Source organism: Scyliorhinus canicula, chromosome 8 (genome assembly GCF_902713615.1).
Source record: "Scyliorhinus canicula chromosome 8, sScyCan1.1, whole genome shotgun sequence".
NCBI classification, from domain to species: Eukaryota; Metazoa; Chordata; class Chondrichthyes; order Carcharhiniformes; family Scyliorhinidae; genus Scyliorhinus; species Scyliorhinus canicula.
Window position 1 is genome coordinate 47,676,537 of NC_052153.1, and position 21,422 is coordinate 47,697,958.

General features: G+C 50.4%; 1 protein-coding gene across 2 annotated transcripts in view; it reads left to right on the forward strand.

Moving 5' to 3' along the window:
• The window catches only part of LOC119970224 (trypsin inhibitor ClTI-1-like), a 43,838-nt gene extending 22,929 nt beyond the window's left edge, over positions 1-20,909 (forward strand). For both annotated transcript variants that reach the window (XM_038804496.1, XM_038804497.1), the window contains exons 3-4: positions 6,407-6,516; positions 20,456-20,909. In XM_038804496.1, the coding sequence (XP_038660424.1) occupies positions 6,407-6,516; positions 20,456-20,501 (156 nt within the window). In that variant the 3' untranslated portion in view covers positions 20,502-20,909. The remainder of the gene's footprint in view (positions 1-6,406; positions 6,517-20,455) is intronic.
• Positions 20,910-21,422: the final 513 nt, after the last annotated feature.

Consider the following 21,422-nt stretch of genomic DNA (forward strand, 5'->3'; position numbering starts at 1 on the left):
AATAAGCCCCAAAATCCCTGCCATTGCTGTTCCACTGTCTTCCCTGCTCGGCTCCTTTTCCAATTAACTGTGGCCAACTCCTCCCTCATGTCTTTGTAGTTACCCTTATTTAATTGTAATACCATTACACCTGATTTCAGCCTCTTCCTCTCAAACTGCAAGGTGAATTCTATCATATTGTGGTCACTGCTCCCTAAGGGTTCCTTCACCTTAAGTTCCCTAATCAAGTCTACCTCATTACACATCACCATGTCCATAATTGCCTGTTCCCTAGTAGGCTCTGTCACAAGCTGCTCCAAAAAAACATCTCTTAGACATTCCACAAATTCATTTTCTTGGGATCCACTACCAGTCCACCTGCATATTGAATTCCCCCCCCCCCCCCACCTTACCTCTCCTCACACGCCCCCCCCCCCCCCCAATTGAGTCTGCACCAGCACTTGGAAAGAGCACCCTACCCAAGCCTACACTTCCACCCTATCCCCATAACCCACTAACACCACCCAACATTAAGGGCAATTTTGGACACTGAGGGCAATTTGGCATGGCCAACCCACCTAAACTGCACATCTTAGGACTGTGGGAGGAAACCGGAGCACCCGGAGGAAACCCATGCGCACAAGGGGAGAACATGCAGACTCCGCATAGACAGTGACCCAAGCCAGGAATCGAACCTGGGATCCTGAAGCTGTGAAGCAATTGTGCCAACCACTATGCTACCGTTCTCCCCTGGGTGTGGCTTGGCCTATTTACATTTTGGTAGGTTTTACTTGTTTGCTTGTGTTGGCCCCAGAAGGGCCCTAGGTCCTGTTACTGGCTCTGTCTGTTTGCCGGATAGAATGGACTTTTTCGCCATTTTTACCTGGGGCCCTTCATCCCTGCCTCAGTGCCCTGTGTTTGTGGCCTTGTTCTTGCCCCTATGCCCCACCCCCTCACTCTGTTGGCTTCAAACAGGTCCTGGAACAAGTTGGTGAATTACTTCTACGTCTTGTAGAAGGCCTCCTTCGAACCCTCGGATGGTGAATTTGATTTTCTCCAGGTGGAGAAATTCCGACAGGTCGACCCTGTCTGCAGCTTTGGATAGTGCTGCTGATCGCTAGCCAAGCAACGGGCAATTAAAGAAGCAAGGGCGTCGGCCCTTTCCCCATAAATAGTTCTGGCTGGTCTGATATCCCGAAGACTGCCACTTTTGGGCATGGCTCCATCCTCACCCAACAACCTTGGACATTGCTTGATTGGCTGGGGTAAAGTCTGGGGTATGCCCAGAACATGCGTCATGAATCCACGGTCCCAGTTGAGGCCGTACTCATGCGTGCGGAACTTGGCTATCAGTTTCTGTTCAGCAATTCTGCGTTGTCGCACATCCTGAAGGCCGCCTTGGAGAACGCTTACCCGAAGATCAGAGGCTGATTGCCCTTGGCTGCTGAAATGTTCCCCGACTGGAAGGGAACATTCCTGCCTGGCGATTGTTGCATGATGTCCGTTCATCCATTGACACAGCTTCTGCATGGTCTCACCAATGTACCACGCTTCGGGACGTCCTTTCCTGCAGCGTTTGAGGTAGATGTCCCGAGGCGTGGTACATTGGTCAGACCATGCAGACGCTGTGTCAATGGATGAATGGATATCATGCAACAATCGCCAGGCAGGAATGTTCCCTTCCAGTCGGGGCACATTTCCCCCTCCGTGTACCCGAACAGGTGCCGAAATGTGCCGACTAGGGGATTTTCACAGTAAATTCATTGCAGTGTTAATGTAAGCCTACTTGTGACAATAATAAAGATTATTACTATCTAAACACACACTGATACACCCTCAGCTATCCACACACACACACACTGATACACCCTCAGCTATCCACACACACACACACTGATACACCCTCAGCTATCCACACGCACACACTGATACACCCTCAGCTATCCACACACACACACACTGATACACCCTCAGCTATCCACACACACACACACACACTGATACATTGCAGTGTTAATAGAGGGGAGGGATCGGGTGGGAGGTAGGTAGGGGGCTGAGGCTAAAGGAGATCGCACCATCGGAAGGGTGGGTAATTGTAAAACACAATAAATACCTTTGCGCAGAGCTAGAATGCTGCCTCTGTCACTTTCTTCCGCAAAGAGGGGGCTGACCTCTGCACCCTTGGCCCATCTCTCCAGCCATCTCCCCCTCACCTGGGTGTTCAGATGTTGGCTGCTGCATGTGTGGTGTTGCCTCCTGCTGTGTTTAGGCACAGCGTCCAGGCATCAACGTGTGATTGGAATTCTAGGCAATGACCCCAACATGTTACATGGCCCACCACCCACGGGATTCCACTTGGGTTGTGGGTAGTGCTCACTTAACCACGATTGCCAAGTCCCTATATTTTTTTTTAAATTTAGATTACCCAATTATTTTTTCTAATTAAGGGGCAATTTAGAGTGGCCAATCTACCTACTCTGCACATCTTTGGGTTGTGGGGGCGAAACCCACGCAGACACGGGGAGAATGTGCAAACTCCACACGGACAGTGACCCAGAGCCGGGATCGAACCTGGGACCTCAGCGCCGTGAGGCAGCTGTGCTAACCACTAGGCCACCGTGTCCAAGTCCCTATTAGCGACTGCCTTCAGCCACACAGATAAGGCCTCGGCAGTTAATGTGAGTTATGGGTGGTTGGTGAGGCAGACGGGCAGGGACAGGAGTTGCCCCCGGAACGGTTATTCGGGATCCAGGGGTTGGCATGGTGGACCCACCCGTTCCAAAGGTTCCCCACACCCATCCAAGGGACCCCCACCACCGGCCGAGCACTGTGGTTGCAATCCCAGCACCCCTGGGCTCTTTGCCCTTGATGGCTCCCCAAAGAAGCCTTTCCGCCAGGTTCATGTTTTTAGAAAGGAGTACTAATTGGCACCAGCGTGACTGCTTGCTGGGAAGGTCGCTGGATCGTGGGAGGCTGTTGGATATGGGGAGGCTCCAGTTAATTGTATGGAAATAGGGCTTCAGGGGTGATAATTGGTTTCTCACCGCGCTATGGAGAGATCACAATTACACCTACGGGAGTGGAAGGTTGCATCGCAAACTGTTTGGCGCCTGGTGCGGTTCTCGTTTTCTGCCTCTCCCGCAACTCACCAGCCTCGTTTCGCTTAAGCGAGAGCGTAACAAGGCCAGGGAATCGAGCCCAAATTTCGAGGGGTACTATTATCTGTTGGCCGATCGCAAAATGCGATTAGGCGGAGAATAGGTTCCAACGGCAAAATGGCAGCGGGGAACGATTTGATGCCAACACCTCAACAGCAGTATCAATGCATTCCGGAACATATGTTAGTGGGGCCCGACCCAGTATTCTCCGAGATCTCCAAAATTTTCCTCCTCCAATGGGCTGATGGGCAGTACCAGCTGACAATATCCCTGGCGTCAGGGACCAGGGCCAGAAGCCCCACGGCGCCGGCCACCGACAGGGCCGTGGTGTAGGGATGGAGGGGACATGGGGGGGTAGAGCCCGCAGTGCCAACCGGGGCTACCATGTAGCCCTTTGGACAGGATTAGGCACAGGGTATGCACCATGCAAACATGCTGGCTTTTCACTCCCTACAGACAATGGATATTGGAATTCAACCAGCAATGTTGGCCTTCCTGCTAGTCGCCGCAGCTCTGAGGGATGCCCTGCTGGTGTACACGTGGACGCTGCTTGAGGAGGAGGAGGAAGTTGCAGCATCGGAGCGTGCAGCAGAGGAACATGTGGCAACCGCCCAGCCAGCTGCCCAACAGGCTGAGGAGGAGGATATGTCAAGAAGGTGCCGCACGAGCCCTCATGTGTACCAATACCATCTGTGTTTCGAGGGCCTGCCAGACCGGGCATGCCGTCGAAGACTCCGGATGAGCAGAGAGGCAGTGCGACATATCTGCCAGATGATGGCACACCTGACGCCCTGGGGTTCTTAGGGAGGACACCCGCTCTCGGTAACCATCAAGGAGCCCTTCCATCGCCGAGTGGGGACCTGTCCGGAATCAGACCACGGTGCACAGGCGCATTTGTGCCACATGGAGGCTCTATGCCCAGGTGGCACTATACATCCATTTTAATGTGAACCGAGCCCATCAGGATGCCAGGCAGCGGGGTTCGCCGCCATCGACGGGATGCCCCAGGTCCAGGGGATGATCGAAGGGATGCATGTCCCCCTACGGGCACCTGCAGATGACAGGCCGCTCTGTACAAAACAAAAGGGGTTCCACTCGATGAACGTGCAGCTGATATGTGACCATCAGCTGCGCATCATTCACCTCTGCGCCCTACCCGGGCAGTGTGGACAATGCCTTCATCCTGGCACACTCGATGATTCCTGATATGTTCGAGATTCCCCCGCCAGCTGTGGGGTTGGCTCCTGGGTGACGGGGGTTATTCGCTGCTCAGTGTCCCAGGTGACGTGGTGCCACCCGGTTCCACCTGCTGTCCACCAGATGCACCAGGGACAGGAAGTGGGTGCTCAAGGTACTGCAGTGTTCCGGCACCTCTCCTGCAGGAATCACCGGCACAGGCCCCATCACCTCTTCCTCCTTCGGGGTGCCCGATGGCCCCCCGGGCTACTTCATGGGATAGGTTAAAAAAAGGAAAGAGGCATTTATTGATTCTGTCGTTGACTTTTAAATTTCCCTTGAGAAGGTGGTGGTGAGCCACCTTCTAGAATCGTCGATGCAGGCACACCCACAGTGCTGTTAGAACATAGAACATGTAGTGCAGAAGGAGGCCATTCAGCCATCGAGTCTGCACCGACCCACATTAAGCCCTCACTTCCACCCTATCCCCGTAACCCAATTAGGAGGGGTTCCTAACCTTTTTGGACATGAAGGGCAATTTATTTTTTTATTTTATTTTATTTTTTTTTAAAATTTAGAATACCCAATTAATTTTCTCCAATTAAGGGGCAATTTAATGTGGCCAATTGACCTACCCTGCACATCTTTGGGTTGTGGGGGCGAAACCCACGCAAACACGGGGAGAATGTGCAAACTCCACACGGACAGTGACCCAGGACCGGGATCGAACCTGGGACCTCAGCGCCGTGAGGCAGCAGGGCTAACCCACTGCGCCACCGTGCTGCCGAAGGGCAATTTATCATGGCCAATCCACCTAACCTGCACGTCTTTGGACTGTGGGAGGAAACCGGAGCGCCCAGAGGAAACCCACGCACACACGCGGAGAACATGCAGACTCCACACAGACAGTGACCCAGCAGGGAATCGAACCTGAGACCCTGGCGCTATGAAGCCACAGTGCTATCCACTTGTGCTACCGTACTGCCTTAAGGAAGGGAGTTTCAAGATTTTGATCCAGTGGCAGTAGATGCTCCTTAACACCTACCTGCTCACCAAACCTGTGGGGCGGGATTCTCTCAGTTGGGGGCCGGACCGGAGAATCCCCGTGACCGGCGCGAATCGCACCACGCCGCCCCGACGCCAGTGCGCGATTCTCCGCAACATTGCTGCCGGCATGGTTGGTACGGTGCTGGTCGGGGGCTGCTCTACGTGGCCGGCCCGCCGATTCTTGGCCTGAGATGAGCCGAGCGGACGTCGGACGTCGTAAAAACGCTGAGTCCCGCCGGCGCTGTCCACATCAGCTCTCAGCTGGCGGGAACTCAGCGTGGAAGGGTTGGGGGGAGGGGGGGCAGCCAGGACGTGGTGGGTCCGACCCCGGGAGGGCCTCCGATGTGGCCTGGCCCTTGATCGGGGCCCAACGATCGGCGGGCCGGCCTCTCTGGCTGGCGGCCTCCTTTCTTCCACGCTGGCCCCTGTAGTCCTGCGCCATGTTGCATCAGGGCCGGCGTGTTGAAGGAAGCTACTGCGTATGTACGCGTTGGCGTTGGTGCCACTGTGCATGTGCGCGTCGGCGTAGGTGCCACTGCGCATGTGCAGATCCCGCGGCGCCCAGTTCATGCCAGGATCAGCAGCTGGAGTGGCATGAACCGCTCCAGTGCCTTGCTGGGTCCCTGTAGGGGCCAGAATTGTTGATCCTGAGGCCGCGTTGACGCCGTTGCGAAACGCAACAGCGTTTCCGACGGCGTCAACACTTAGCCTCAGGGTCACAGAATCCCGCCCCTGATGTCTTGTCCTAATATCTTTGTGACCCTGTGTCAAATCTTGCATGTGAAGCATCCTGGGACAATTTACCACATCAAGGATGCTCTGTAAATGCAAGTTATGATGACAAATGTTATTTATAAATTCAACTTTGACTAACTGACTTCAGTTTCTCCACAGATGTTGCCTGACCTGAGTTATTTTTTAAAGTACTTAACTTTTCCAGACCCTTTTTAATGTCTACTTTTAAATTGATTTTGGAGGGTGATCCTCGTCCCAGATTTGTTTTTGCGTATTGCTGAACATGCTTCTACTTTTCTCTTTGGTTTTAGCCTGACTGTGCGGAGTACATTCCAGGACTGTGTTCACGGGAACGGGATCCAGTCTGTGGAACAAATGGCATAACATTCGCTAATGAGTGTATGCTGTGCTCACACAATTGGTAAGAAACCACATTTGTTTCTATTTCTATTTTGGGATATGTGAGTGTGGTGAATGTATTCACCATAATGCATGACACTGTAACCATTGTATCCACCTAATGTAACCTATGACCTGGAAGTGGTGATATGAGCTGCTTCCAGGTACAGTACTGTAACCCCAGTGGGCTCCGCCTCTGGCTCCGACCTCACCGGGGCTATATCTAACACGGCCACCTGTGGGTGGCACTCATCTGCACAATCGACTCTGGCTGGGCAAGTTCATGACTAATAAAGCCTTATGTTCACTCGCTCTCTCTGGCTCTCGGTGAATTGGAGGTATATCAGTGACCTAATAGCAAGATTATCATTTATTACCCTTCAGAAGGTTCAAAAGAGCTAACTTCCTGAATTGCTGCAGTCCAGGTGGTATAGGGTAGGGTTCCAAGATTTGAACAGGCAACAATGAAGGAACAGCAAAGTAGGACCAATTCTTAATGGTGTGTGACTTGCGAGGGGAATTTGGAACGGGTGGTGTTTCCATGCACCTGTATCCCTAGTCTTTCTAGATGTGGGAGGGTGCAGGTTTGGGAAGTGCTGTTGAATTACTTCAATGTTTAGTGAGCTGTGCAGTGAGACGATCTCCTGAAGAAACATGCAGCACAGAAGGAGGCCATTTGCTCCATCATATGTGTGCCTGCTCTTTGAACAAGCAATCCAAGTGGTCCTACTTCCTGTTCTTCATCCATATCCCTACTAATGTTTTCTTTTGAAGCATTCAGTTACTATTGAATATGCTTCAATTAACCATTCAGGTAGAGCATTCCAAATCATAACTTACTATGTAAGAGAATTTCCTGTTTTCCTACCTGGCTCATTTCCTAAATATACAACAACTGGTTTCTCTAATCTTAGATATGTTTAATGACTCCTTGTCCCGGGGATCGTTGCCTATTGCACTCATGCTGGCCTCTATTTTCCTGATCCTTAAGAAGAACAAGGGCTCTACAGAATGTGGGTCATTTCGACCAATTTCGCTTTTGAATGCGGACTCTAAATTACTCGCAAAAGTGCTGGCACTGTGGTTGGAGTCCTGCCTCCCAGAAGTGATCAAGGAAGACCAGACAGACTTCATTTTGTACAAAGCTTTGACAAAGAGTCATCCAGACTTGAAATCTTAATTCCCTTTTCTCTCCATAGATGCTGTCAGACCCGCTGCAATTGTCCAGTATTTTCTGTTTAGGCTTAAGTGTCAGCAATTGTTGGCCAATATACATCGGCTAAATATTGTCCTTTCCCCCTCTCCCGTGCCCGAACTGGGGGTGATTGTTTGTTTGGACACTGAAAATGCGTTTGATAGGGTGGACTGGGAATATCTTTTTCACCCCCCCCCCCCCCCCCCCCCCCCCACCGCCCCTCCGGCTAGTGTTTCCACAAATGCATTGAACTCGAGTTATTTTCCGCTGAATTGGGGTACATGTATGGATGTCCATTGTCCCTGCTCCTATTTGCTTTAACAGTAGAACCGCTTGCCATAGTGTTAATAACTTCCAGTAAGTTGAGGGGGAAAAGTCGGGGAGGGGTGGATCATAGAGTATCCTTGTGCGCAGATGATCTGCTTCTTTATATTATAGATACAGTACCCACTGTGGATGGGATATTGAAGCTACTTAAGAGTTTTGGCTCCTTCTCTGGGTATAAGTTGAATTTGGATAAGAGTGAAAACTTTCTGGGGGGGAGAGAGCCCATCTGGGGATGTTACTGTTTCACTTTGCCAGATCTAGCTTTCATTATCTGGGAATCCAGATTATGGATTGGATCTCGCTTTATAAATTAAACCTAATATTGTCTGGTTAATAGTATCCAAACTGACTTACACAAATGAGACAACCTCCCCTGTCATTGGTGGGCAGGGTTCAGACTATTAAAATGAATGTCCTTCCAAGGTTTTTATTTCTTTTTCAGTGTCTCCCCACTTTTCTCCCCAAGTCCTTTATCAGAGTTAATAAATTGGTGTCCAGGTGGCACAGTGGTGCACTGGTTAGCCTACGGCGCTGAGGACCCGGGTTCACTTCCGGCCCCAGATCACTGTCCATGTGGAGTTTGCACATTCTCCCTGTGTCTGCGTGGGTCTTACCCCCCACAACCCAAAGATGTGCAGGTTAGGTGGTTTGGCCATGTTAAATTGCCCCTTAATTGGGAAAAAAAAATCGAGTATTCTAAATTTATTTTTAAAAAATAAAAAAAATTAGTGTCCTCTTTCATTTGGGCAGGTAAGACCCCAAGTCCGAAGGGCTTTCCTTCAGAGAGATACAGTCAGGTGGTGTGGCTTTACCCAATTTGTTATTTTATTATTGGGCAGCCAATATTGAGAAATTACTGGAGTGGTTTAGGGATCTGAATTCCATATGGAGGTGAATTCTTGGAAGGTTCTAGCCTGGGTGCATTAGTAACTGCATCTCTGCTGTTCTCTCCTGAAGGATTTTCTTCGAATCCGGTAGTGGTTAGTGGAATCCTGTAATTTTAATTCAATTTTAAAAATTTGTAATTAAGAGTCGAAAGATGACCATGAAATGATTATTGTAAAAACCCATCTGGTTCACTAATGTCCTTTGGGGAAGGAAATCTGTCATCCTCACCTGGTCTGGCCGACATGTGACTCCAGACCCACAGCAATGTGGTTGATTCTTAAATGCCCTCAGGGGTGGGTAATAAATGCTGGCCCAGCCAGCAACACCCACGTTCCATGAACGAATAAAAAAATTAGACGTGACATTCGGGTCATGGGGAGAGAAGGGCTTGGAGAGGTTAGAGAGAAATTTTACAATTAGGGAGGTGTAATGAGATTTATTCGGAACTTCTGCGACACAATAATTGACTTGCCAGTTTCTGATGCTGATATGCACTAAAAGGAAAATCACTCAGTTGACTATGCACATCTCCTACGTGTTACTAGGTGCCTAGATTGAGTTTTTGGCTCAGTAATAGCACACCTGCCTCTGGGTCAGAAGGTACTGACTTTAAACCCTGCTCCAACCTATCTCGGCAAGTGAAGATCAGAGCTTTGGGTTCCACATTGTCATCTAGCAGGGTATATTCTCTTGATGCATGCTTCAATATCCTGCCTCATTATCTGGATTATGGGAGCCAATAAAACACTTGCTGTAAGGGATTAACCATGCCATCAACTGTAATAACGTTAGTCATATCAAAACAAGGCACTTTCTTTTTTTTAAATTTAGAGTACCCAATTATTTTTTTCCAATTAAGGGGCAATTTAGAGCGGCCAATCCACCTAACCTGCACGTCTTTGGGTTGTGGGGATGAAACCCACGCAGACACTGGGAGAACGTGCAAACTGCACACGGACAGCGATCCGGGGCCGGGATCGAACCTTGGCACCGTAGGCAGCAGTGCTAACCACTGCGCCACTGTGCCTCCATGGCACTTTCACATCATAGTCCGTCACATTATAAATTGGTCCTGATCTTCAAGGGTTCTTGCTGTGAAAATCTAGCTTTTGCCATTATTGTCTTACAAAGGGTATGTCCACACTCAGTGGCTTAGCTGCTCCTGGAAAGCCATCACTGGATGGTGAGGGGCTAAGTCTGCCAGTGGGGTCTCATTCTGGCAGGGAATCAGAAGGCTGTCTCTGTATCAACATCACAAAATAAAGCAATGCTCTAAATAGGTTCTTCCCCGTTCCAGTCATCCCTACTCAAACTTCACAACTTTCAAAGAACAAAGAACAAAACAGCACAGGAACAGGCCCTATAGCCCTCCAAGCCTGTACCAGCCATGATACTAACCTTGGCCGAAACCCTCAGCACTTCCTTGTGCTGTATGCCTCTTTACCCATCCTATCCATGTATTTGTCGAGATGCCTTTTGAACGCCGTTAATGTATCTGCTTCCACAACCTCCTCTGGCAACGCATTCCAGGCACTCACCATCCTGTGTTTTAAAAATAACCTGCCTCGCAGATCTCCTCTACACTTTGCCCCACGGACCTTCAACCTATGCCTCCTGGTGCATGGCCCCTCCACCCTGGGAAAGAATGCCTGACCATCCACTCTATCCATGCTCCTCATAACCTTGTAGACCTCTTATGAGGTCACCCCTCAACCTCCGTCGTTCTAATGAAAACACTCCTAGTCTGTCCAGTCTCTCCGCATAGTTAACACAAAGGTCTCCAGCTCAAAGGTCTTAATATCTTTTGTCTACCTTGGTTGATCCTGGCTTTAATGGTAATCATTAGAATGAGAATTACATCCCACCAAATCTATTGCGAACACAAGGAATTCAGGGCTGCAATCCCACTGATCTTCATCTACATACGAACATGAACAAACATACAAATGCAGAGTAGGATTAGTCCATTGGCTCCTTTGAGCCTGTTTCAACCATTCAATAAGACCATGGCTGATCTGATGGTGGCCTCAACACCACTATCCCGCGAACACCCAATACCCTCTGATTCCCTTGTTTTTTTTAAATCATTTTATTAGGGTATTTGTAGTTTTTATAATAAAACCAATAACAACATGAACATAATATATAAGTCATTTCCATCCCTGACATGTTCCTCACGCCCCCAAGAAAGAAACAATAGCCTAACCACCCCCCCCCCCCCCACCCAGATTTATGCCTCTGCTGACATTTAATTTTCCCCGAAAAGTTGACAAATGGCTGCCACCTCCGGACAAACCCCAGCATTGACCCTCTTAGTGCAAACTTTATTTTCTCAAGACTGAGAAACCCAGCCATGTTGCTAATCCAGATCTCTGATTTCGGATGCTTCCAGTCCCTCCACATTAACAATATCCGGCTCAGGGCTACCAGGGAGGCAAAGACCAAGACGTCAGCCTCTCTCGCCCCCTGGACTCCCAGCTCTTCCAACACTCCAAAGATCGCCACCTCCGGACTTGGCACCACCCTTGTTTTAAGTACCGTGGACATGACATCAGCGAAACCTTGCCAAAATCCTCTAAACTTCGGGCATGCCCAAAACATGTGGACATGATTTGCTGGCCCTCCCGCACACCTCGCACACCTGTCCTCAACCACAAAAAACTTGCTCATCCGGTCCACCGTCATGTGTGCCCTGTGGATGACCTTAAATTGTATCAGTCTGAGCCTGGCACATGATGAGGATGTGTCAACTCTGCCTAAGGCATCTGCCCACAAACCCTCCTCTACCTCTCCCCACAGCTCATCTTCCCACTTGCCCTTTAGCTCCTCCATCTGAGTTTCCTCCAACTCCATATCTCTTTGAGATGTCCGATACCTTCCCCACTCCAACCCCTTTCTTTTTTTTAACTTTTAATAAACAATTTTATTGAGGTATTTTGGCATATAAAACAATGACATTGGATTGTACCGGACAAAAGGAAAAGCAAATAACCTAGAGTGCAAACCACAACTCCATTCTCACAAGGGCCTGCCAAAACCACCCCCTACTCTACACTATCCGAGCCCCCCCCCCACTCTCCGCTGACGATTAATTCTCCGCGAAGAAGTCAATGAATGGCTGCCACCTCCGGGCGAACCCCGTTAATGAACCTCTCAAGGCAAACTTAACCATTTCTTTTTTTTAATAAATTTAGAGTACCCAATTCATTTTTCCAATTAAGGGGCAATTTAGCATGGCCAATCCACCGAGCCCACACATTTTTGGGTTGTGGAGAAAAAGCCCACACAAACACGGGGAGAATGTGCAAACTCCACACTGACAGTGTCCCAGAGCCGGAATCGAACCTGGGCCCTCAGCGTCGTGAGGCAGCAGGGCTAACCCACTGCGCCACCGTGCTGCCCAAACTTAACCATTTCTAGACTGAGAAAGCTCGCCATGTCCGATAGCCATGCTTCGGTCTTCGGGGCCTTTGAGTCCCTCCATGCCAACAGTATTTGTCGCCAGGCTTCCAGGGAAGCAAAGGCCAAGACGTTGGCTTCCTTCTCCTGGACTCCCGGGTCCTCCGACATCCCAAAGATTGCCACCTCAGGACTCATTACCACCCCAGTTTTCAAAACCCGGGACATGATATCTGCGAATCCCTGCCAGTACCCCCTGAGTCTAGGGCACGACCAGAGCACGTGCACGTGATTAGCTGGCCCACCTGCGCATCTAGCATACTTGTGCTCCAGCCCGAAGAATTTACTCATCCGGGCCAGTGTCATGTGGGCCTGGTGCACCACCTTAAGGAGGATCAGATTGAGCCTGGCACACGTTGCAGTCGTGTTTACTCTACCCAGAGCTTCTGCCCAAATACCGTCCTCCATCACCCCTCGAAGTTCTCTTCCCACTTAAGGTTCAGGTCCTCAGTCTGTGTATCCTCTGCTCCCATTAGTTCTTTGTAAATATCTGAGACTCTACCCTCACCTACCTCTCCCCTCGATACTACCCTGTCCTGTCTCCCCTTTGGCGGGAGGCGTGGGAAGGACGGCACCAGTCTGAGCATGAAATCCCGCACCTGTAAGTATCTAAAGTCGTTCCCTCTCGTCCAGCGCCCTCATGCTCGGAAAGCTCCCTTCCAGGAACCGATCACCCACCTTCAGAATCCCTGCCCTCCGCCACAGTCGATACCCCCCCCCCCGTTCATGTTCCCCGGGGCTAATTGGTGATTGCCCAGATCGGGGTCCACACCGATGCTCTCACTTCCCCTATATTCCTCCTCCACTTGCCCCAGATCCGCAAAGCCGCCACCACTATAGGGCTGGTGGAGTACCGCGCCGTAACCAGGGCCACCAAACTGGTGCCCCTGCACGAAGCAGCCTCCACCCGCTCCTAAACCGACCCCGTGCCCACCATCCATTTCCTTATCATCGCTATGTTGGCCGCCCAGTAGTAGTTGCTAAAGTTTGGCAATGCCAGCCCCCCCTCCCCTCTGTTCCTTTTGAGCATCACCTTCCTCACCCGCGGTGACTTCCCCGCCCAGACAAATCCCAGGATAATTTTATTCAGCCTCTTAAAGAAGGACCTCGGGATGAAAATGGGGAGACACTGAAATATTAACAACAATCTGGGGAGAATCGTCAACTTAACAGTCTGCACCCTCCCCGCTAGTGATAGCGGGAGCGCATCCCAGTTCCAAACCTCCTCCCTCACTCGTTCCACCAATCGGGACAGGTTGAGCTTATGCAGCCTGCCCCAGTCCCGTGCCACCTGTATGCCCAAGTATCTAAAGTTTTCTCCTACCAGCATGAACGGCAACCCCTTCAGCCTACTCTCCTGCCTCCTCGCCTGCATTCCGAACAACTCGCTCTTAGCCATGTTCAATTTATATCCTGAAAACCAGCCAAATTCCCTCAGGATTTCCATGATGCCGTCCATCCCCGCCATTGGGTCCACTACGTATAACAACAGGTCATCCGCATATAACGAGACTTTATGATCCACTCCCCCCCGGATCAGCCCTTTCCAGCCCTTTGAAGCCCTCAGAGCAATTTCCAGCGGCTCTATGGCCAGCGCGAACAGCTGTGGGGAGAGAGGGCAACCCTGTCTTGTCCTGCGGTGTAGTCTGAAGTAATCTGATGTAGTCCTGTTCATCCTCACACTAGCCTCTGGGGCCTGGTATAACAGCCTAACCCAGTCAATGAACCCCTCCCCGAACCCAAACTTTCCCAGCAGCTCCCACAGATAGTCCCACTCGACCCGGTCGAAAGCCTTTTCCGCATCCATAGCTATCACTATCTCTGCCTCCCTGCTCTCCGGGGGCATCATGATCACATTAAGCAGCCTTCTTAGATTGGCTGCCAGTTGCCTACCTTTACGAACCTGGTTTGGTCCTCCGCAATTACGTCCGGTACACAGTCCTCAATTCTAGTCGCCAAGATCTTGGCCAGTAACTTAGCGTCTGCGTTGATCAAAGAGACTCTATAAGACCCACAGGCCTCCGGGTCTTTATCCCATTTCAGAATAAGCGAAATAGTGGCCTGCGACATCGTCGGGGGTAGGACCCCTCTGTCGCTTGCCTCGTTGAAAACCCTGACTAGCCACCGGCCCCACTATCTCGGCAAACTTTTTGTAAAACTCCACCGGATACCCATCCAGCCCTAGGGCTTTACCCGACTGCATGACCTTCAGGCCCCCCAAGTACCTCTTTGATCCCAACCAGGGCCCCCAGTCCGTCTACCAACCCCCTGCCCACTTTTGGGAAGGTCAGTCTGTCCAGGAATCGTCTCATCCCCTCCGATCCCCTGGGGGGTTCTGAAGTGTATAGCTTACTGTAAAAGTCCCTAAACACCTTGTTCAGCCCTGCCGGGTCCCCCACGAGATTTCCTTCCCCATCCGCTATCCATCCTATCTCCCTAGCCACTTCTCTCTTCCTTAGTTGTTGCGCGAACATTCTGCTGGCCTTCTGTCCATGCTCATATTTCGTGCCTATTGCCTTTCTAAGCTGCTCTACAGCCTTGCCTGTAGTCAGCACCCCAAACTCGGCCTGCAGCCTCTGTCGTTTCCTGAGTAACTCTGGCCTCGGGGTCTCCGCGTAGCTCCTGTCCGTCCGTAAAATTTCCTGAACCAGTTGGTCCGTTTCTGCCTTGTCTGTCATGTCCCTATGGGCCCAGATTGAGATCAGCTCCCCTCTCACCACTGCCTTCAGTGCCTCCCAGAGCACTGCTGCTCAGACTTCTTCGGTATCATTTATGTGCAGGTAATTCTGCATGCATTTCCTGAGTCTCTCACACACTGCCTTGTCTGCAAGCAATCCAACTTCCAACCTCCATGGTGGGCGCTGGACGCTATCCTTACAAATCCGTAGGTCCACCCAGTGTGGAGCATGGTCCGACATGGTAATTGCCGAATATTCTGCCCTCACCATCCCAGCCAGCAAGTCCCTACTCATGACAAAGAAATCAATTCGGGAATACACCTTATGAAAAAATGAAAAAATGAAAAATGAAAATCACTTATTGTCACGAGTAGGCTTCAATGAAGTTACTGTGAAAAGCCCCTAGTCGCCACATTCCAGCGCCTGTTCGGGGAGGCTGGTATGGGAATCGAACCGTGCTGCTGGCCTGCTTGGTCTGCTTTAAAAGCCAGCTATTTAGCTGAGTGAGCTAAACCAGCCCCTTATGGACGTGGGAGTAGTGCGAAACCTCCCTCGCCAACGGCCGGCTAAATCTCCATGGATTAGCTCCTCCCATTTGCTCCATGAACCCTCTCAATTCCATTGCCAACGCTGGCGACCGATCCTGGCTCGGGTCCAGGAATGTGTTAAAGTCCCCATCCATGATCAGTTTGCGTGAGTCCAAGTCGGGGAGGATCCCTAGCAACCTCCTGATAAAATCCACATCATCCAATTAGGGGCAGACACACTGACTAAGACTACTCTCACCCCTTCGAGCTTACCCCTAACCATAACAAATCTTCCGCCCCTGTCCAAAATTGTACCCTCCGCCTCAAATTGAACCCTTTATTAATCAGGATCGCAACCCCCCTAGTCTTAGTGTCGAGCCCCGAATGAAAGACCTGACCAAGCCAGCTCTTCCTCAACCTAACCTGGTCTGCCACTTTCAGGTGCGTCTCCTGCAGCATGACTACGTCCGCCTTCAGAACCCGCAAATGCGTGAACACACGCGCCCTCTTCACTGGCCCAATTATCTCTCTAACATTCCAGGTGATCAGCCTGGTTGGGGGGCACTCGCCCCCCCCACCTTTGCCGATCAGCCATCCCCTTTCCTTGGCCAGTCCCCCAGCCATGTGTCACGTTTCCTCTGGCCCGCCTCCTGGCTGGCTCCACCCATGACCTCCTCAATGTTGCCATGTCCAGTTTCCATTCTCATCAGCAGATCAACTCCCCCCCCCCCCCCCAGTGGCACCATCCTACCACCTAACCCCAGCTCTAGTCTAACTGTATGAATCCCCCCCACCTGGCTTCCGTTGACTAACCCATCCAGCTAGCCTGGTGGCTCCCTGCTTCGGCGCCAGTGCGTCTCTCACCCATTATTCCCTGGCTCCCCTCCCCCCGGCCCATCCATACCACTTCCCCAAACCAGCCCTGCTTAAGCACACACTCTATACAAGTCAAAGACATCCCCAACAATAGTGCAATTTAGATCAAACAAATAGAGATAAGAAGTACCAGGCACTCTCAGCCCTTCCCCTCCACACACAGAAAAAGATTGCAAAATATTCCCCCAAAACCCCCATCATAACCACACCTTTTTAACTATTTTCTTTATTATTTTCCCCCTACCAATCCTCCAACCAAACAAGAGACCCCAAAAAGGAAACATTTAGGGAAACCACGAAAAAGAACAAGAGAAACACATCGCAACAAAATACATCAACCTAAAAAGGTAGAAAAAAATGACAAGAACGAACCCAAGCACTCAGGCATCTCTCAGAGCGAGAGAGAGACAAAATAGACTTAAAAGTTCTACGATGAGTCCAAGAGTCCTCAGCTCAGAGCCAGCCCTTGCTTCTTAACAAAGTCCATCGCCTCCTCGGGTTCTGGCTGTCATACGTAACCCACAGTCGCGCCAGAAAAAGCAGCCTAAATTTCACCTTGTTCTTGTACAAAATCTCCTTCACCTGCCTGTAGCATCCCCTCCTCCTGGCCACTTCAGTGCTCAGGTCTTGGTAAATACGCAGGATGCTGTTGTCCCAGGTACAGCTTGGTGTGCTCTTGGCCCTTTGCAGAACCCACTCCTTGTCCAGGTACCTGTGGAACCGGACCACCATCGCTCGTGCTGGACCCCCTTGTCGCGGCTGCCTCACCTGCACTCTGTGTGCCCTGTCCACCACCGGCGGGCGAGGGAACACCTTGTTCCCCAGCAGCTTCTGGAACATATCTGCCACATACGCGGCAGCATCCAGCCCCTCCGCCCCCTCCGGGAGGCCAACAATTCTTACATTCTGCCGGCGAGATCTGTTGTCCAGGTCCTTCAGCCTTTCCAGGAGCATTTTTTGCTGATCCCTCAGCCTCCGAATCTCCACGTCCGCCACTGTTTGAAAGTCTGCCTGCTCCTCCACCGTCTTCTCCAGCTTCTGGAGCTTCTCAGCCTGATCATCCAGCCTTTTTTCCAATCGGTCCCTCGACTTTTGGAGTGGCTCTCCCACCCCCATTCTGGAAACTACCCTGTCCTGTATTCCCGATGGTGGCAGGAGCGGAAAGGTCGGAACCTGCCTTCTCAAAAAATTCCGTACCTGCAGATACCTAAACCCATTCCCTGTTGGCAGTTCAAATTTCTCCTCCAAATCCTTCAAACAGGGGGAGCTCCATCTATAAATAAATCTCCCCTCCTCTTGATCCCTGCTCTCTGCCATCTCCAAAACCCTCCATCTTCCTCAATTGCTCCACCGCCTTCCCTGTAGATAATAGCCCAAACTTCATCTGTAGCCTCTGCCACTCCTTCAGTGACCTCGCCTCCAGGGCCTCTGAGTATCTCCTATTGACCTGGAGTATTTCCTCAACCAGCCCATCCATCTCTGCTCGTTCCACCTTTTCTCTATGGGCCTGTATCGAGATTAACTCCACCCCAACCACTGCCTTCAGAGCTTCCCACACCATTGCTGCCGAGACTTCCCCCGTGTCATTTATTTCCAAATAGTTCTGGATGGACTTGCTCACCCGCCCGCACACCCTCTCATTGCTAATAGTCCCACATCCAACCTCCATATTGGGCGCTGCCCTCTCTCCGTACTCACCCGTAAATCCACCCAATGTGGGGCATGGTCCGACACAGCGATCGCCAAATACTCGATATCAACCATCCCTGGCAGTGGAGCACTGCTCAGGATAAAAAATTGATCCGAGAATATACTTTGTGCACATGGGGGAAAAAAGAAAACTCCTTCACTCTTGGCCGTCCAAACCTCCATGGATCTACCCCCCTATCTGCTCCATAAACCCCTTTAGTTTCTTTGTTATGGCTGCCACCCTCCCTGTCTGAGATTTTGACCGGTCTAACCCTGAGTCAAGGCCATATTAAAATCTCCCCCCATGATCAGCTTATGTGACTCTAGGTCCGGGATCTTACCTAACACCGGCCGCATAAATTCCACATCGTCCCAATTTGGTGCACATATATTCACAAGTATCACCCGCATTCCCTCAAGCTTCCCATATCCGCCTTCAGTCACCTCAGATGCATGAACACGCGAGCACTCTTAACCGGCCCATTTAGTCCTCTGACGTTCCAAGTGATCAGCCTAGTCAGAGGGCTCCCTGCCACCCCCTACAACGCCCCCCCCCCCCCCCCCCCCCCCCTGCTGATCAGCCATCACCCTTCTTAGGCCAGCCTCCAGCTCACATCCCTCGCCTCTTCAAGCCAGCCCTCGGGCGCATCCTCCCTCCTTGACCTCCCTTTTGTCCCCTAGCAACAGTTCCTCCCCTGTCAGTAGAGCAGCTCCCCTCACCCCTCCCCCGCCCACCCCTATCAGCAGCACCACAATCCCAACCCCCCATACCAAGCTTATCACCTGCCCACTCCCCACTGCGCTTCTGTGAACTAGCTCACCTAGCTAGCCTGGTAGCTCCCGCCCATGGTGCCAGACACCCTATCCCCACAATGTCTTTCCCCCAAGGTTCAGTGTCCTTTTGTCCTTGATAAAGTTCATCGCTTCGTCAGGCGATTCAAAGTAAAGTTCCTGGCCTTCAAAAGTGACCCACAGACGTGCTGGATATAACATCTCAAACTTCACCCCCTTCTTGAAGAGGGCTGATTTTGTTCTATTAAATCTGGCTCACTTTTAGGCCAGTTTCGCACCCAGGTCCTGGTAGATGCGCAACTCACAGTTCTCCCATTTGCAGCTCCGTATCTGCTTGACCCACCGCAAAATCTGTTCCTTGCCCAGGAACCGGTGCATCCGCACCACCATCGCCCTCGGTGGTTCGTTCGCTCGCGGCTTCCGTGCAAGCGCTCTATCCACCTCCAAGGGTTGTATAAACGTCCCCTCTCCCATCAACTTTTCCAGCAAACATGCCACATATGCCCTCATGTCCGATCCCTCACTGCCCTCCGGAAGTCCTACGATCCTCAGGTTCTGTCTCCAGGAGCTGTTCTCCAAATCCTCCACCTTCTCCTGCAGACATTTCTGGTAGTCTCTCATCAGCCCCACCTCGGCCTCCAACGTGGTTAGATAGTCCTCGTGCTCGGACACTTTCTCCTCCACCTTCTGGATCGCCCGTCCGTGGGCTTCTAGCCCCTGTTCCACCCGATCAATCGATGACTTAATCGGGTCTAGCGTATCCTTCTTTAGCTTGGTGAAGCTCTCTTCGAAGAACTTCACTAGCTGTCCCGTTGACCACTGTGCCACCGCACCAGGATTCTGCGACTCCGCCATGCTTTCCTGTGCTGCCGATTCTGCACGCGCCTTCTTTGCTCGACTATGTCTTCTTGTAAGTCCACTTCTAGTCCACTGCTTCATATACTGGTCGGGAATTTCTCCCTACTGTCTCACTCTCCACCAATCATTCCAATAAAACTCCGACAAAATTGGGAGAAAAGGTCCAAAAGCTCCGTCACAAGCGGGAGCTACCAAATGTGCGATGGCCTACTCCATGACAGCCACCGGAAGTCCTGATTCCCTTGTTAGTCAAGAATCTATCTACTTCTGCCTAAAAAATATTCAATGACTCCGCCTCTACCACTCTCTGAAGAAGAAAGTTCCAGAGAGTCATGATCCTCTGAGAGAATAAATGTCTTCTTATCTCCATCTTAAATGGGAGACCTCTTATTTTTAAATACACTGAAACTCATTGGGTGGAAGGGTCAAATCACAGAAGAAAACTCAGGGGGTTAGACTGAAGGGAGAAGATGAGTAAAAACAGCTTCTGTCCGACATTCCAGCCTTCTAAAAAGGAGTTGCCCTAGCTTTATGCAGGAAGACTGCTCCATCAGAATTTGAGGTCAGTATGAAACCTGGAGCAACTGTCATTGCGTGTAATCTCAGCCATGTCATTCTTCTGATGCCAGTCCATTGCATTTACTCAAAACATTTTATTTTCCTCTGCCTCAGGGAATATAAAAAGGACTTGAAAATAGAGAAGAATGGAGAATGCTGAAGTGAAAAACGAGAAGGATGAAAAGGAACGTCAAGCTGGCACACGATGATTGATAGAATGCAATTAATGAGAAACAATCTCCATCTCTTCTCCTTTAATATATTTGACTTCCTGGGGGCTGGATCACTGATTAGGTGCTCATAAAGAGTGCTGATCAGGAAGTGAAAGCTTACTACGCTGATTTTCTGCTTATTTGAGGAATCAGGCCCTCTTTTGCCATTTGCAGTGGTCACAATGAAAAAAATCCTTTGATAAATATTTTTAAAACAGCCTGTCTGGTGTATGTAAGGCCATTTCTTCAGTCTATGAAATTGAATGTCTAGCAGTGATACCTGCTATTCTTGGTTCTTCCACACAATAGTGCTATTGCCTCTTTTATACATTAAAGAATAAACAGTTGTTGGTAGACTTCAGTCTTCAAAGGAGTGGTAATTTGACGGGATGGGACACATCCTTAAGAAATAATTCAATTTAAATTAATTAGTTAGTTGGCTGAGTGGGATCTCGCTCAGAACACTCCCCTTGCATTGGCTAATCTGAGTGGGAGCATTTAAATCATTACTAAAATGAACTAACCTAGCAAGTATCTGTGCTAAATAGAATCATAGAATGGTTACAGCACAGTAGGAGGCCATTCAGTCTGTTGTAACTGTGCGCACTCTCTGCAAGAATTTACCTAATCCCACACCCTATCTTTTCCCCATAACCTTGAAAATATTTTCTCTTCAGATAATTATCCAAGTCTCTTTTGAAAGTCCTGATTGAATCCGTCTCCGCCATACTATCAGATCCTAACCACTCGCCGTAGAAATATACTTTTCCAATCACCTTAAATCTGTTTCCTCAGGTTCTCCAACCTTCAACCAGCAGAAGGTTTCTCACTGCCTGCTCCAAACTCATTGTGATTTCAAACACCTCTAT